Source organism: Fulmarus glacialis, unplaced genomic scaffold (genome assembly GCF_000690835.1).
Source record: "Fulmarus glacialis isolate BGI_N327 unplaced genomic scaffold, ASM69083v1 scaffold32120, whole genome shotgun sequence".
NCBI lineage: Eukaryota > Metazoa > Chordata > Aves > Procellariiformes > Procellariidae > Fulmarus > Fulmarus glacialis.
The window spans coordinates 316-18,030 of NW_009187636.1; the positions used below are offsets into that span (position 1 = coordinate 316).

Genomic DNA, 17,715 nt, shown 5'->3' on the forward strand with positions numbered 1-17,715 from the left:
GGCACATGATGGAAAGAAAACAGTTTGATAAGTAAACATTTTCAGCAGAATCGCTTCTGGAGCGACCATCTACTTTGTGTGGGTAGGGACGGAAAGGACTTTGGCTTTCCACCTCTGAGACCAAGAGCTACAACTAAAGGCAATGCAGTTCCCATCAGAAAACACGCCTTTATCTTCCAAAAAACATGTCAAATTGAGGTGACAGAGGCGGGAGTCCTAGACAGGAGCAGCTACAGGGGCAGAGCTTTCACGTCACGGAGAGCTTGTCAGGGATGCTCGAGGCGGTGCCCAGGGCGTTCCCCGACCGTCAGGGCCCCTGCCGCTGACCGCAGGCACCTGCCATTTAGCCCTTCTCTTCCTTTGGCCACAGGTTTGGGTTTTTTTTTTTTACAGTTTACTCAGCTTCTGAAAGTAAGAGAACAGTCAAAAACTTTTGGGGAACATTTGTCCAAGATCCTGGAAGGAAAGCACTACCTTCCTGGAGAGCTGAGGAGGGTCTAAGCTATCGCAGTGGATGGGATTTAAAACCAGCCCTCTCATCTAGTCTGTCTCACCAGGCTAGTCCTGGGCAGCTCCCTAAAGCGAGGGCTGGTTGTTTTGGATTCCCAGTCTGAAGTGCCAAATGCAGCACTGGATTCCACTGGATCCTTTTCATGGCTCTGGCATCCGAGAAGGAGATCTTAAAACATTTGTCCTTCATCATCTGCACGGCTTGTTCAATCCAGGCCCTCACTCCTAAAATTGAGAATAAGATGGTACAGTGTAAAATCTTCCCTTTCAAGAAAGACGTTCCAAGCCAGCTTAAAGTGTTTAGGATGTACTATTGCGGTCCTTACAACATTGAACTTGAGCCTCAATCTTTCACATATATCCTACTTGACGGTGGTTCCAAAACAATTTGAAGCCTGTTTCAGTTGCACACAATATTTAACAGACCAGAATTTCCAATTAAATTTGACAAAACACAAACTACCGCATAATGATTCAGAATTTGTGTATTACTTTGTGTAATGCAAGGCTAAAAGATAGCGTTAGTTGTGCTACCTGTCTGGGAATGCAAACACGATGTCCTGCTATAGATTTGTCTGAGACCATACCCTTCAGGTAACTCTCTGTTCTCATCATCATTCCCAAACACATCATTAAACATACAGTTTAATAGGTGCTGAGCATGGACGTGCTAGTGTGACATTTAATTCTTCCTATGAAATTGCTGCAGACACCTATGACAGAAATTTACTACGATATTTCATCCTTCTCTCGAAAGGTACAAGCGCTCCTTCTGTATTTAGTGGGCACTTTACTGGGTAGTGTGCATATGTGTATATTGACATATACAAATGCTTGTGCCTCTTTTAAACACAACAACATGGCCTCTGGAAGTAGCGCACTTGTCCAGTAAAGAGACATATCAGAAGTAAGGGTTGGTGCAACCCCAGTGTAACTGAATATTTGCAAGGTAGTTTTGGTTGCGGGGAGAGGAAGGGATTTTTTCCCACTATCAGCCACCTGCTTTTTAATATAGGAAGGAAAAAAAATTGGTTCATTACAGATAAGTGAAATGCCTCATTATTTCCTCACAGTACTCGATGCTGTAGGAGCTTGCTGTAACCACTTTCTGCAGTCTATTTCCCCTTTTTCTTTGCACACTCTGTGAAAACAAGAGGAGAAATGTACTAGACATGGTCACTTCCTTCTTTCCTGACCTCCACTGTAAAAAAATGAAAAGAATTTCCTGGAAGGAATATGCTATATTATGTGAATGCAAGAGACAGAAATGTTAGGGGTTTGGGGTTTTTTTGTTTGGGGTTTTTTTTTGGTTGTTGTTTGGTTTTGATGGTGGTCTTTTGTTGTTTTTTTTTTAAGAAGGCTAGTTTCCTATTGGTTAGTGTATTACTGGATCTAGTAAAAATAGAATAATTTTATCACAGAATTTTAATCATGAGTATTGTATTTTAAAACTAACCCTATTAGCCCACTAGCCAGTGAAACTGTGGTAACTAGAAACAGGACTGGAGACAGTCACCAGTATGGTAACTCTGTTAGATATGAAGGATTTTTCAAGTTCAGGTAAAATGAGACTTCAGTGCTTCTCTCTCCTAGCAACAAATAGTAGAGATACGTCAAACACATAATAATTCCCACCTTGCCATTGGCTGCAGTTTTCTTTTTGTTGTCCCTTCTCATTGATGTGGGTTTTTTTCTTAAGTGAGTATCTTCTAGGAAACAGCAGCATGCATCTCATGGAATTGTTGACAGCTGCACTTTAAAATACATTTTTGAGAAGAGAAGCATTAGTGTGTGCCAGCTGAAAATCCTAGAATTCAAGAGAGCAGCTTTCAAAACACTGATGTAGCATTCTCCCATACCACGCTGTCCTGGAAATCATAACTGAGCCGTAGGTAGGTGAACCGGGAGGTGAAGTCTGAAGGTAAATCTAGGTAATCTCTTGGCTAAACTGCAACATTTGCTTAAACTGGACTACAAAATACAATTTTACAGATGGATATTTCTGTTCACAAGCTCATCTTGACACAAAACAGTGTAATATCAGGTCTATGGTCCTAATACTAGAAGTCAGTTAAAAGATTTCTACTTATTTCCAACAGTCAGGACTCTGCATTAGGGTGAGAAAGGTAAAATCAGTGGCAGGGTAGGTAAATTGTCTAGGTAAAGCTAGATACAGAGAGGTAGAGAAAATAGCCACCTCTGCTGGCTTTTCCCTCCTGCCTGAGGCAGCCCGAGAGCTCACCTGGCTGCTTGCGGATCAGACATCTCCAGCACCTCCAGAAGCCACAGGCCACCTGAGCTGGCTTGCAGGGACCATGGCAGGGCTGCGAGGTGGGAATCCCCCGAGGCAAGACCCCAAAGGACACGTCTCTCACTCCTCTCTCAGCAGTGCCAGCTTCTCCATGCTTAGTGATCAGGTCAGCCCTCTGATCCAGCGACCGAAAACTGGTCCCAGGAAAGAAATGCTGGTGGGGAAACACAGGAGAAGAGATGGAAACCTGCAGCAAGGGGTGAGAGAGGGATCACCCCTTTCTGTGCTAGTGGGAAATTAGAGCAGTGTAAACCAGTTGCGAAACTGCCTCCTTCGGGACCTGGAATGAAACTGCTCTTAAATTGCTATTCTGGCCTTTACGATACGAAAAATCTGTCATGACAGTTGCATTAATTTTGAGCCCGGAAATAAAACAATCCCGTGACCCCGATATTCAGTGGAAAAATGAATTACTCACTTGTTTTCTTCTCTTTTGGACACTTTTATCTTTGGCTGCTTTCAGCCAGCCATCATTGTGTGATGTCAAATATTCCTGAGTTTTTATTTAACTCACACTATGGGATGGTTTACAGGGATGCATTTTGGGATGATAGTGGAAAATAAGAGTGGAAATAAAAGTGATGTTTTTCTTCGAAGCTAGAAATACTTTTACAAAAGTTAAAATTATTTCATGCTAAATGTAGCTTCTCCCTCTCCCTGGTAAGATCAAAGAAGCTCTCTGGTATGCATACCAGACTGAATATCTATTTTAGCTCTGTAGAGCCACTTGAAAGCTTTCTAGGTGAGTAGTACTGCTATGGTGGAGTTGTTGCAAATGAAGAGAGAATATCTACTTTAAAAACCACATAAGCACAGAATTATGTATTCTTTTTAAAGTGAGTATTTACCAAGTTATTAGTCATGAAGCTTTTCTATATCCTTCTATTGAGAAGAATCAGAGACTGAAGAATTAGTTTATAAAAAGTTCTAACTGATTTTGTTTTCTTCATTAGTGCTTGATATCAGGCAAATGCAATGAAACTGCTGGGATATTTTGTCAGAATCTGATTACTATTCTCAAAGTTGTCACACCTATAAAAACGATTTTTTCTTTAGCAGACAGGTGACACCAATGCAAGAACAAATAATATTGGGAGAAAAGTTGAACATATTTCAAATGACTGAATATGCTGGACAGAAGAGATCCGGTTTAACTATGAAAGAGCTTCTATTACAGACTTTAAGATCCTGATGTTGTAACTGGAGTGTGCAGTCACGCTGCTGTACCGTGTCCCTTGAGGAGAAGGTTCATCCACTATCATCCGTTAAATCAGAGCTAAGTTTCTCCTGCCTCAGAAGTGTTGCAGTCCAACTGACTCTACTTCAGGTTCTCTCATCTGCAGTTACTGATGACAAGAAAAGGAATAAACCTAGGTCTCTGTGCTTAAAAAATACCCATACTTGATCAAATGAAGAATGTTAGAAACAATAGAGATAACAGCTCTTGGGTAGCTTTAAAATAACTAGGAACTTAGACTTAACTGCAGCAATTATCATGAGAGATTAGACCCTTCTTTCAGTGCCATGAATTACTGATTCTTTTGTAAACCTGCATTTCAGAAAGCTAGTGTTTACCATTTTGCTATGCTAAGAGTATCTGTTCATGTCATAATCTCTGTCATGTTGAGGACAAGATTTTAGCCAATACACAAAACAGGGGCAGGAGAGAAGGGGAGAACGAGGCGGCAGAGAAGAGATTGTAAGTCTGAACTCATCCGCTCTCCATTCCCTCCATTCCCTTCACGTTGTCAGCTGCGTCCAGCTCCAGACTTGCCTCATCGTAAAGCTCCAAGAGGGGATTTCATAAAAGTAGAGCAAGTGACTAAACCAATTTGCCCTCTTATCTGCAGTGTGTAACTCCCTCTATGTACTAAAGGCAGGTGCTGGGCTGATGGCCTTGCCCTGGGAAAGAAACTTTACTAACATCATGCTATTAATGGCTTCCTGGAAGAAAGTATGATGGGAACACAAAGGCCCAAGTTTAGATAAATAAAACACATGGACATTTGCTTTGGGTTCTAATCTTCAAAATTGTGCAAACAGACAGAATTCCCCCCTGTTTATCTTAAGAGTATTGTATTTAAAAAGCAAACGACTAACAAATCAGTGCTGTTGCTGGAATACAGCAATTTGACTTAAATAGACGCTTTAAAAGGCAGCTTGCATTCTCCAGTAAGATGCATTTTCTACACACTACCTCACACATGCTGCACAAAGGAAAACCTATGTAACAATATATCCTACACCAGTAGCAAATGGAAGCAAGAAGAGGTTTATGAGAAGGGAGAATGTCTCTTATTAAACCAGGTAATATATGCAAAAGGAACAAACCTTCAGACACAGAAGTGATCTGGTTTGTATATCAGAAAGCTCGTCTAATAAATCACAGTATAGCATACAAAAAGACTTATTTTCTTTCATTTATTTCTGGCTGATTTAATCAAAGGAAAGGCTTGGAAATGTACCAAACAGTTAAATGACTCATAATGTCATTTTACAAGGAATTAGTTGAATAAGTATAAAGTTTTCCATACAATGTTACTCGGACTCGCCACTCAAAAATAAATACAGAAATTTCAAAAGTGAGTATACAAGTTGGTAGGAAAATATGAGACTGACTAATGAAGTGAAGAGCAGAAAATGCAAATACTTTTTATTAGGCTCTGCTCTTACACTATTAAATGAGACATCGATCCCGTTCCAGGGTAATTAATATTTTTCATGGCCAACATTAAAAGCTAGTTTCTGTTTCAGCCTGCTTGGGGCCAGGACAGGCTGGGATATCCCACACCAAAAATACAGTTTGTTAACTGAACCATTTCTGTCAGCAACAGGGAAAAAAAACCAAAACAAACTGAAAAAACCCCAAATCCAAGAAAATTTTAAAGGTGTACGTTCCTAAGGCTTTTCTGATGTTTTGTGCTACAAGAGGTGCTACTGGCTGCTTCCCATCAGCAAGGAATATTCTTTTATTTTTCCTTACAAGCAGAATCTCAGATAGTTGACCGGGCAACTTAATGACTGTATTTTCAGGGCAGAAGAGAGCAGACAGATCAGAATCCTGCTCTGACATGCTGTGTAGCGAAATTAGTCTCTTTCCAGTCACAACAGAAAAAAACCTAGAAAGGTCACCATCCCTAAGATTAAATTAGCTTGCATAATTCCTGTTCAGCTGTGAATCAGTCAGCAAGATTTGATTCATTTATATATTCAAGGGCACTCTGATAGCCTGTGCAAAAAATACCTCCTCGGAAGCTGAACACTGATTTGTAGATTTTATTATTTTAAAGTTACTCAGTATCAATCTGTCCTCTGAAGGACTTTGAGCTGCATTTTTCTTCTTGCATATCTCTGTGAGGAAAGGCTTTAAAACATCCCTTAATATAAAGGCTATTTATTGTTGTGGTTAAGACCCTTTGTGTTTGCTGCTAGGATCATCTCAGCACATCTCGTCTCACCAATTTCCTGATGCTACAAGGCCGTGACGTAGCCATGGCACCCTCGTTTTCCCTCCTCAGCACCTCAGCAAGTCACAGTACGTAAGGCTATAGTTACACTGATGGCTGAATCCTTCTCTCTTCCAGAGCATTCCAGACTCTGGTCACAAGTATTACCTGCAGTTCACTACCGAAGACTACAAAAGCGGGGTGAGTTTATGGCCCACCACGTTTCTTCTGACAGCGTGCGTTAAATGAACTTTAACATCTCCAAAACAGGGTACATTTAATTGCTTTCATAAATGGATCTTTCACAATGGAAAGACTTACCTTTATGCTTCTACCTGCCTGGGGCACGGTTTGCTCTTCGCATCACCCGAGTATCTCAGTCCTCTGCCTCCGCAGGGGTCCACGTGGTCAGAGCACTGTCATTACCTGCTTTTCGCAGTGCCTGAAGAGATTCTCTCGTTTCAGTCGCATCAGGCAACCAAGCGCCTGAGTGAAACTTTGCAGTGGTCCAAACTCACTGTGACAGTATGGTCCTCATTATCCAGCTGTAGCTCCTGCTGTGTCCACACACCAAAATGAGAATAAAGAGTTGACAGTTGTGTGTTCTTTTTAATTATAACCCCCCCTCCATTCATTCTGTCAGACAGTTGTCATTAGCAATTTTACTGTGAGCATTTGCTTTTCCATTACACGTTTTATGAAATTCAGATTATTTTCAGAATTTAGTATGAAGCATTAGATTTAAAGCTGAAGTATCATATGAATATCAATTAAATTCTCTGTTATCAATTAATGTTATTTCTTGAGAACTCTCAAACATATTTCCAAGATGACTTAGTGCATTTCTGCTACACTTTAATTAAAAACTTCTGTTAAGTTACTTTAGCCTTTTGGGTTTAACCTATTTTAAAAAGTTTAGATCCATCTAAAGACTTTCTTGACACCTGCACAGCTTCATACAAAGCATCTCGTGAAGACATATATGTCCTCCACGTGTATACTTCGCATGTTAATACCAAGAGCTTTTATAATAACATGTTGCTGGTAAATAAAATCTTGATTAAAGATAACAGCTTTAAATTCTACCTTTATAGGAAAATGCCGGGAGCTGCCTTGCTACAGTGTTGTATCCGAAGACAAAGTCTCCGCCTGTTGTCAGCATCAAGTGCACGCATACCAAAGACCAGAAGCAAATCCAAGAAGAGGACAACAGACTTTACCAAAAAATTAGGCACCAAACCAAACCAATAATTGGAAACAATATCCCAGGTATATTCCTCCAAATAACCAACTGTATTTCATTTTATCTCAAAGAGTCTGGGCACTTTTAAGAACACAAGCAAATGTACCTGCATTTTAAAAAGTAGACACATATATTTACAATAGCACCCTAAAACCATGGAGCTAACTATCAAAACAATTCCACCTTGCCAGTGATTCTTGGGGAGAAAAAAAAACGTGCTGCGTTTTAGCAACAACAGTAGTCAGCACAATGTTGTGAAGGTGTTTGGGATTTAAAAACAAGCCTATGCAATTTTATATTCAAGTAAATGCAAAATGTCCTCAAGTAAGAACAACTGCTTCAACCCACACACCTTCCCCAGCTGCAGGTGGAAATTCACAAGGGATGACTAACAGAATTTTTCCATCCTGAAAGAGCGTCCCAGTCCCTCTTTTCCTCCCGGCTAGGTAAAGACCTCCATTACTGTGGGTGCTGGGTTTCTCACCTCCTTGTGGGGACCCTGTGAGTAGTGTCTCTTGGCAATTTCAGTTCCGTCACGCTTTCATACTTTTACTGTGACTGCAGGTTTAGCATCATTCTCCTCCCTGTTCAAGATTGTAACACGTGTGAGGGAAGAGTCACTTCCCAGGAGTAGCGGTACACCAGGCAAAAGCGTTCTGTGGTTTATCATTTTTCTGCTGAACAGTCAGAATTAATCATTTTTAAATTACTCTCTTTCCCCCTTGCAGACAGCTATGGCAACATTGAACCCGCCCTGGAGCCAGCGTGGGCCTTGGCTGTTGCTGGCAGCAGTTACATAATGTGGGAAAAGTCAACGGAGAACTTGGGTTACTTCATGGCACAAGTCACATCTGTGAAGCAGTGGGTAAGCGAAGTGGAAATCACACGCCTTCGTTACAGAAGCTAACAGACTCTACCAAGCAGCAGAGAATAAAACCACCAACAGCTCACGCTCTCTGCAATGGGTGTGATTCTCCCAAAATCCCAGTGGCTTCTCCATGCAAGTATCTCTGGACAATTTTTGTCCAGGTTTTGGTGGAAAAGTTTTACTCACTTGGACAAAATCTGGTTTTCCTTGTTTGCATGAGTGGGTCTGTTGGCTTCTGCAGGTTTAATCAGGAGATTTGAACATACGATCCTGCCCCATACTAAGTCGCTCCTAGTACCCTTTGCCCTCCTAGCCAAGCTCGAAGGTAGCATCAGTCTAGTACCTGACATACGCTCTCTGGGAACATACCTTACACCCGCAGCATATAGAACAGGAGTTCCCAAAGCTTTGTTTCCCTCAGTCATCTGTGATCGATAGACAGTGTTCAGTTTTTACTCCCTAGTTACTTAGAATGAGATTGCTCTGAAGGAGAGATTAATAGTCAGGTAAGATTCTCAAATTTATATGAGGGTTAAACTCAATTAATTAGCATCTGAGTCAGCCTAGTTTCATGTCAGAGAACAGTCAGAGTGCAGAGCCACGCTGCAGTTAGTGCCTTCAAAGCTGCTCTGCAGGAAGTGCTCCTAATTCCCCGTCTCTCCACCTACAAAACCCGTCTCACTCCAGCCAATGACCACAGCCATCTCGAGCCCTATTCATCTCACTCCCTAAGCAAGCTAAATGCAGTTAAGTAAATCAGAGTAGACTCTAAACTTCAACAATATAACTTGTGTTCTTGATAATTTTTTTCTTTTTGATACATGCCCAGATAAGGAAAGATGATTTTATTGAGTTTGACTACACTGTCCTACTCCATGAAATTCCAACACAGGTAAGAAAGCAAGCATACGTGTAATACCTCCTTTCATCAACAGAGGAACAGTATAAAGATCATAAAAGATGTGCATTTTTAAATCTGTTCTCCAGGAAATTATTTCATGTCACATGCGCCTCACTTGGCTTCCTGGTCACCCTCTGAAAGTGAAATACTTCTGTGCTTCAGAGAATCAGGGGCTCGAAGATGGATCTGGAATGGAATCTGGATCAGCTGCTGGGATTTTACACGAAAGGGGAGCAAATTTTTAAAAGAGATTGTCAGCTTTATGTATATGTATTAAATGAGAAAATCCTTGTGTTAACAGACCTGGAGTTGTGATAATTTTTCTATACAAGCCAAACAGTGAATATGAATGCTTTCACTAGTTTGTTTTGTTCCAAAATTAATTCCTGTAATTCCTTAAACTGCAAGACTCATGTTGTAGAGTTCCACCTAAAAACTTTGCTACTACATATATACACAGATAAACATACACAAGTTGATTTTATGTCACTAACTTACTGTTACTTAGAGTAACACAGTTTGTAAACAAAGTTAATATATTTGGATAAAAATCGTGAGAAAAGTATTAATCTGTCACTAAGAAATATGTGTCTACTAATATTTTTTTTTTCCTCTTTTTTTGGGATAGATACATGCTGATTTTTAACTTACATCTCCAATAAAACAAATACCATTACGCAGGGTCGAGGTTGGGTTTTCATTCACGATGCTGCTGTTCCCATCTTCTCTCAGCATCTGGCCTCGAAAAGGACGCGGACGAGCGTAGGCAGCGAAGCGTCTCCCCGCAAGGCGCTGCAGAAGCCAGTAACCAGCATCTGCACGGCCCCGGCCCCGCCGGCGCACTTCCCTTCAGCGTGAGCTGACATAAAAAGTGTTTCTTCTCTCGTATTTGTGAGGGCAACTCAGAAAATATCGATACAAGGAAAACATGTTTTGTTGTCTCCTCACATCTGTCACCGGTCCAGAACACGGCAAGGCAGCGTTTGTCAGAAGTTGAGGGTGTTCTCTCAGTCTGTTTGCAGTACGGCACAGCTCTTGCTGTTTCACCTTGAACGAAAACAGAACTGCAAAGGCGGGAGGGCTCCGTGCAGGTGGATTTCCACATCTGGGTTTGGTGGGGGAACAGCCCCCTGCCAGAATACCCCATCAAACAGCTCTTACCACTGCCATGTCTTGTACCCACCCTAAATAACAAAGTCCTACTGCGAGAACGTGTTTTTGTCCTTTCGCACCAAATTCTCCGTTTGGGTTTGCAGCAGACCCACCCTCCTGCCTTTCTTCTCTGAGACCGTGCCAAACTGTCTCAAGTTCATCATTTTTTTCTCCCCATTAGCAAGATTTCTGCCAGGTTAAATTAACTCTGTATCAGTAAGTACACCTTACTTAGGAAACAGGCAATGGTCTCTGCCTTCTGGGATGGTTGTGTTCTTTGTAACTTGTGGTATGTTGCGCTATCATTGATCTGTAATCGGTAACAATGATTAAGGTATTCAACGTGAAAGCTTTGACTGGGGGATATTTAGGCTGCGTGATCTGTTAACCCCCCCAAATTCAGGCATTTTACACAAGTGTATTAGTCTGATATACTTTGACTGACTGAAGCTTTTTATATCAGCACATAATAGGCATTACAATAAATCCAGTGAAGCAGCATTTCACATACTCTTGGTGTTTTCTTTTGTGCTGATAAAACATTTCTCATCATCAAAAGCATGAAATCAGAGCTTATAATGGCAACATTTCTTAAAGAAATTGGTGATGAAAATATTTTTTAGAATTAAAACAAGAAAATAGTATGGATTTTTGCACTCTGGGGCTCTACTTTAGCAACGCACTTAACCACAAGTTTAGTTTCCTTACCTTGTTTTTGCCACTGCTCTCCGGACCTAGAACAGAGGATCAGGCACTTCCAACTTGCCAGATCCGTGTAACTTTGACTACTAACAAGCAACGCAAACCTACATCAGTTAAGAAACTGCACAACAGTAACTTCTGGACAAGTAGCAGACCTGCTGGAATTCAAAGGCAAAGTTTCCACCAGCTTCTTCAGGGCCAAGATTTCAGCCAGTGGATCAGAACCTAAAACCACACGGTTTTCACTCAAGCAAAAATTCTTGGTTACATCAGTTACATTATCCGGGTTGAGGCTCAGACGAGTTCACGCTGAATTCTTCACGCTAAAAAACCCACGTGCAGAGCATACCTGTAAGAGGTTGTACAGACATGAGAAGAGGAATAGTTCCCTTCCATCTTTGCTGCTAGGAAGAGTTCAACTAAGTCAGATACACTACGAGTGCTATCTAAAATCTGATCAAAGAAAAAACAAACCATCACGCACAAAGAAACAAAATCCAGGGCGCCCCAAAATTAAGCTTGCAGATTTTCTCCCTCGCATTTAAGTTCAGCAGACCCCGCTGTGCCCCAGCTCTCCCTCCGCGGTGCTACCCAAGGCCGTGCTCTTACCTTTGCGGAGAACCAGCACACGTCTGGCAGAATCTATCAGCCAGGAATTCAAATCATGACTGGCCTCTAATAAGCATAACATAAAAGCCGTAAATACAAATAAAATAATAACCACCCCATTTATTTCTTGCATTCATACTGCTTTTTTAAGACATCTTTGAATTTTGGTGAACGTGCTATATTTGCTTGTTTAAGAAAATCTCCCAAGGTCAGAGAACCTGCAGGGCTTTTCTTGAAACGAGTTCCAGCTGAGTGTTTTCACAGAAATAAAGCTCTGAATGTAAGGGAATCAAGAAGGATTTGGCCCGAAGCAACATCACACTCATATACAACATTATGCCCGTGTTTAGTTCGCATTTACATGCCCCTGCCAAATCTCTGACACTGTACTTTTTTCAAGGTTAAAATAAATAATTTTCACTGTCTTTCTGTGAAGGCTGAGGAAAAGAAGCCCAGCCGCTGCAGTTCTGTCTGCGTCTGGTAAACATCAACCACAATCCTGTGCCAGGAATGTAGCTGGTTTTGAATTGGAACTTCGTCCTCTGTTTACTGGAAGTCTGCAAAAATGCTGTTAAGCTGAGTAGGTCAGGAAGAGAGCACGCAAAGAAAAGTCAGTGTGCATCTTCTGATAGTAATAAAAAAAATTGAAGATAATATCTTCTCTTTCTCACCTAACTGTAACATCTTGTTTTATCTCTTCTATGAGCGAGCAAGATCTATTCAACTGATTCCCAAGCTGAGCATCATCAGCAACACGCCCTTTTGATTGTAAGATTCTAGGAAAAGGAATCTTTTGTTTGGTTTTCTAACAAGCCCATAAAATAAATCCACGTTGTTCTCAGTTTTGGAAAGAGTTAACTTCTACATACGTTACTATCAACTCTTTTCAAATGCCTCGTACCATCAGTGATAAGCAGATGTGGTGATAAGGAGGCTGCACTGACAGATGACTGCCCAATTCGTTAGGCCTCTGGAGGCTCCTAGCGACGTTTCTGAGGATGAGGAGGGAAAACTGACATTCGTTCTCTGGGCTGTAAGTGCAGGAGCTAAAGGATCTGTGCTTGGGGCACGTATGGGAAAACTGCTCAGTACTGGATGATGATTCACCCTCGTGCCTGTCCAGCAGTTACTAATTAGTTTAGTCTCCTAAACTAAGATTTTTAAACTTTCAAAAACAAAGAAACAGTAACTAGCCTAATTACAAAACAATGCTGTATCAAGTAAAAAAATAAAATTATTTTAATACAAATGGATTAAGACAAATTTCAAGACAAATTATTATCAGTATTATAACATTTCTGTATTTTGTTGATGAGTAGCATTTACATGTGAACAATTCTGTTGTAATCTCCTGGTGGCTTCTGAGAATACCACAAAGGAAGGATATTATGATGAAATTACAAGCCCTAGTCCTGCTGCAGCCTGCACTTATCCAGCCAGCCTTGATCGCTTCTGTCGCTCGGGCAACAGAGCTTTTAGAGAAGATGGTGAAAAACTGTTCAATGTACTCGGGAGGAAAAAAGTCAGCTCTTGGCTTTGCCCTTTTTTGCAGGAAGTCGTCCTGTTGCTTCAAGGTATTTGTTAATTATTTCTTCTTGAGTGCTGGGCAAGCATGGTTGATATTTACAGTATTCCATTGTATATTCACCCTTTCCCTGTAGAGTTGGAAAAGAATAATCAAAGTGGGGATGCTAAACATGTAAATCTATTCAGCAGTAGGCGACACCCTAATCTGTGAAATAATATGCAATAATCATTTACAATTAAGTATACCAACACTGTGTACTGAGGCACGCAGATATGAGATGCAAAGACATACAAACAGTATCTGAACATTGTTGCTCTGACACACGATTGCCTGTGGTTCCCACCTCATCGGTGTGACGTTCTGCTTAAAAAGTAAAAATGATCACAATATTAATAAGAACCCATTCAAGTGCTCACAGAATACCGGCACTCGTGTGTCATGAGATGTAGAATAGCAAACTTTACCTAACGCACAAACTCACCTGATTCAAATGAGCGTATAACTACAGGCATATATATTATTAAAAAAGGACATCTTAATAACGTGAGCACTGCTGTCAAAAATCTCTTCTACTTGCAGACATTTGTAACTTAAGGAGTATGCCTCAACTTTTCCAACCTGTGAATTTAATACCTTTACTGATACCTATCATTTTGTATTACTCACGACTTTGAATCTCTTCCCTCCACGAACTATGACAGAATTTTTTGGCCGGAAATGACATAGCTAATGATAGCTATGTTAACTAAAAAGCAGTTAAAGTAACAGTAAAAACTCTAAGGTTATTTTCCTAAGGGCATTTGTTTTGATTTTTACCGCTTTTACTGCTACATATGCTATGTATATGATGATGCAAATTAGCACGCTTGATTTACAGAAATAAACATATTCTAGCAAAAAGAACCGAGAGTACTTACCTCTGTGCAAGACCTCAGCTCGGTGGCATATCCAAACATATCATTCAGTGGCACCTAAAATCCAAGCATACTATTCTTATAAAAAGATGTTTTTCCATCACCTTTGGGTTATCATCCAATTAATCTTAATTACGATATAGAAGTCAGTGAAATCTGGTGCTCTTTGTAAACAGTACTGATCTAATTATCTATTTTTGTAAAGTACCTCTTATTTCAACTAATCTATATTCACAATGCGTTTTCAAAAAAAAAATGCAGCAGATACCGGAGTATCCCGAATTCAGTAATCTGCATCACCAGGCAAGAGATCGTAACATTCGAAATATCTCAAGACTGCAGCTCTAAATACAATTTATGAAGCGGAAGTGACACCGCGTGTGGTTGTCACTAGCTAAGGCTCTGCTGCGATGATCCACCCTACCACCCCTTAGATGTACACTTCTATATGACCTAAGATGAGAACAAATACGTTTTTAGAAGGGACATAAAAGAAGGAACACTGAAGACAAGTCATTTGCATTTATCCGCAATTATTACAGCTAATGCAGGTAACAGCTGAAGGAAGACAGCTGACAAAAAGACCAAAAAAAATATCGCTGCGCAGGTTTGTTTCACTCTGAGGTAGCACAGCCAGCCCATCCCAAGCAACCCGACTTCTGTTCCTTTCCCTGCCACCGTGCGATTTTAGGTTAGTAAGTCGGCTTCTCTGGAGCAAGACAGATTTATAATAGGTTCCCTAACTGCACAATACACTGCCACAAGCTGAAAATTAATGTTATGCTTATCCACTAAAAAACTAACGTTATGTTTGTCCACTGAAAAACCTGGCTACAAGTTTATGCCTATTAGTCAATAAGTAAAACGGTAATGGAGTTGAAAGGCAAGGCAGGAAAAGAAAAGGTCAGGAACCAGTGAACACCACAAACCTCAGCATAAAGAGTAAAGTAACCCTCTGTGCCGTCCTGTCCTGTGATCACTCCGTGACGGCGATTAATTCCAGCTATCACTGCTCCTTGGAATTCAGTGGGTGCCATCACCTCCACTGCCATAACGGGTTCAAGTATGCGCACAGCGGCGTTTTCCATAGCTGGAGAAAACAACTTAACTAAATAATCAAACATCAAAGAACAAGCCTGGTACAATTCAAGATACCCCTATGCACAGAAAAGAAGTGTTTTATGGTTAATGCTAAGTGTTTCTTACATCAGTGGGGGAAAACAATAATCGACTATGTGGAATTCCAGCTCCCCTGCCTTTTATTCCTCAGACCGTAATGCTGGGAGGCACACAGTTTGATAGAATGTTCTTTTCATTCCTGTGTAAGGATGAAGCTGTTGGTGTTTCTTTACTCTATTCTAGGAAAACAGGATTTCCTTCATACAATTAAAGGAATTATTGTGCTTCCCTCAAAATTTCTATAAACTCTTGGATATATTGTGCTCTACACAACCGGCCAAACTTTAAATGCATCTATGGATACACCAGGCAACAAACGAACCTATAGAAAGGAGGTTGTTAAATTTAACTCCAACAATAAAGAAGCCAGCAGGACTATGCGTTCAAACAACTAGCTTTATTACCTTGCTTCAGGGCTCCTTCTCCTGCTCTGATGAAAGAGATTTCATTAGAGTCCACCATGTGATGTGCACCATCATCTAGGACGAACCGGACTCCTGATATCCTGTGCCCTGACACCAGACCTTTTTCACATGCTTCTCGGAATCCCTGTCAAATAACATCTCAAAGTTAGTAGTTTTTAGACCAAAATGAAGCTTAAAAAAAGAGTAGCATTAATAACAGCCTATAAAAGACATTAAACTTAAAAAACACAACAACAATAACCAAAAAAAACCCTTTCACAATTTTTCACAGCAATCCCGTATCTACCCAATGGACCTTCTTGCTTGATAAGATAATGGAAGAAAACAACAGTGGGGAAAACTTTTCATTCCCAAGCGTTTGAAAACTTTGTACTGTCATTCTTTGGCACCTCAGTTTGATACTAATATTTTTTAAAAACAGAAGTCACGTAACAAGCAAAGGACAAGAAAAAGAAATGTACTCGGGATTTTGCTTTGTTAAGGGACTGTATGATCAAAAATTGGAAGAATGCTCCATGTGGAAAGAACTACTCTAACCACTTGACTGAGGAACAAGACTCTTTTAAGCCTGCATGCTTTTTCCAGGATTTGGCAAAAATCTTTTAAGTGTTGCATCATGAAGTAATGATGGAATTTTTTTAGGTTGATCCATTATTATAGGAATTCAAAGATTATCCTAGGTACTACTTAAAAGTAGTACGTGATAAATTATATAATTACAGAGAGACAGAGGAAGCGTGCAGAAGAGAAGAAAAAGAATATTTGGTAATTCATGCAGGAAATCTAGCTTAATTACAGTTTCCTACACAACTGGCCTCAGACAAGTCACCAAAAAAGTTACATATTTTGGGGTTAGAGATGAGGATCGTGTGGCCACAATCAAAAGCAGAAGAGGGCCATTAAAAAGCAGATTCAACAGAAGGAGGGTGGTTTGACTGGAAGAAAGGAAAGCCTACCTTTTGCAGTGCAGCACTGCTATGGTAATAGAGCAAGCACGCATTAACAAAGAAAACAAACGGCAGCTTCTAAATTGAGTGGAAAACCTAGGAATATAAGATATTAAGCAAAGCCACACAAATTTGATTCTGCTTCCACTGAAGTAATGGGAAAAGCCTCCTTGCCTGGGGCAAGGCAGTCACAGTAAATGTGGACGGTGCAGCAGGAAAACAAGAAGAATCAGTATTTCTTGTATCGTACACACACACAAAACACTTTGTACCTTTTCAACAGCGGGCACAAATTGTTTTGGAATATTTGTGCCAATGGTTCTGTCTTCAAACTCTAATTTTGTGTAGTCCTCCGGATCCAGGGGCTCAAGAACGCCTATAACTTTGCCATACTGGCCTGCTCCGCCCGACTGTTTCTTGTGTGTATATTCAAACCTAAGAACAAACAAATCCCCCCAGAATACCATGTTACTCATTACACAAACCATGCTCTAGCCACAGTTCTCTAAGGAAAAAGTTCCCATTCTGCATTTTGCTTTATTCCATTGGGTTATGTGTAACCAAAATGGCTGAATGCCATAACCGCGGCTGCAACAACAGCTGAGGGTATTTAACGCCCAAAGAGGGAGCACCACAGTTCTTCATCTTGCGAGCGGGAAGCTGAGAGACCGTGATGAGTTTAATCTCTCAAAAAACAACTGCAAAACCAAGATTCTTCTGCGTGCAGCAAGCAACGCTAATAAAGCCTGCTTACCTTTAGGCTTGTGGACTGAATAACAAGATTTTTTGTTGTTCCTGCACGTACCCACAGAGTACTCTGGTGTAAAGTGCAGACACTGAACACGGGGATAATCAGGGGGAAAACTTGCGAATATCAACTGTTAAACGCTTTTTAAGCGAAGCTGGAGGGATCCGAGTCTCTCTAGCCCGCCTGCCCCCTGTCCCCCCCAGCGGGGGGGACGCTCGCTGCCTCGGCGGTG

The 17,715-nt window shown here is 40.8% G+C and overlaps 2 protein-coding genes across 2 annotated transcripts; one reads left to right on the forward strand and one right to left on the reverse strand.

Annotated features, from left to right (window-relative positions):
* Window positions 1-2,825: 2,825 nt before the first annotated feature.
* RARRES1 (retinoic acid receptor responder (tazarotene induced) 1) lies at window positions 2,826-9,524 on the forward strand. The gene is made up of 6 exons (XM_009575855.1): window positions 2,826-3,020; window positions 6,406-6,468; window positions 7,362-7,536; window positions 8,239-8,375; window positions 9,208-9,270; window positions 9,366-9,524. The coding sequence occupies exons 1-6, from the start codon at window positions 2,826-2,828 to the stop codon at window positions 9,522-9,524; spliced, it is 792 nt and encodes a 263-aa protein (XP_009574150.1).
* A 3,501-nt stretch (window positions 9,525-13,025) lies between these two features.
* On the reverse strand, window positions 13,026-17,170 carry LOC104075387 (elongation factor G, mitochondrial {ECO:0000255|HAMAP-Rule:MF_03061}-like; the record flags this gene model as incomplete). The annotated part of the gene is made up of 5 exons (XM_009575865.1): window positions 13,026-13,397; window positions 14,188-14,241; window positions 15,114-15,274; window positions 15,768-15,912; window positions 17,008-17,170. Coding segments are annotated over 5 exons (655 nt in total), but the record flags the coding sequence as incomplete, so codon positions are not given.
* Window positions 17,171-17,715: the final 545 nt, after the last annotated feature.

What these genes read in the sequence shown, in the direction of transcription:
- RARRES1 (XM_009575855.1), top strand. Translation starts at nt 2,826, where the DNA reads ATGGCAGGGCTGCGAGGTGGGAATCCCCCGAGGCAAGACCCCAAAGGA. An exon ending in TCACATCTGTGAAGCAGTGG is followed by an intron (nt 8,376 to 9,207) that starts GTAAGCGAAGTG and finishes ATACATGCCCAG; the next exon opens with ATAAGGAAAGATGATTTTAT. An exon ending in TCCATGAAATTCCAACACAG is followed by an intron (nt 9,271 to 9,365) that starts GTAAGAAAGCAA and finishes TCTGTTCTCCAG; the next exon opens with GAAATTATTTCATGTCACAT.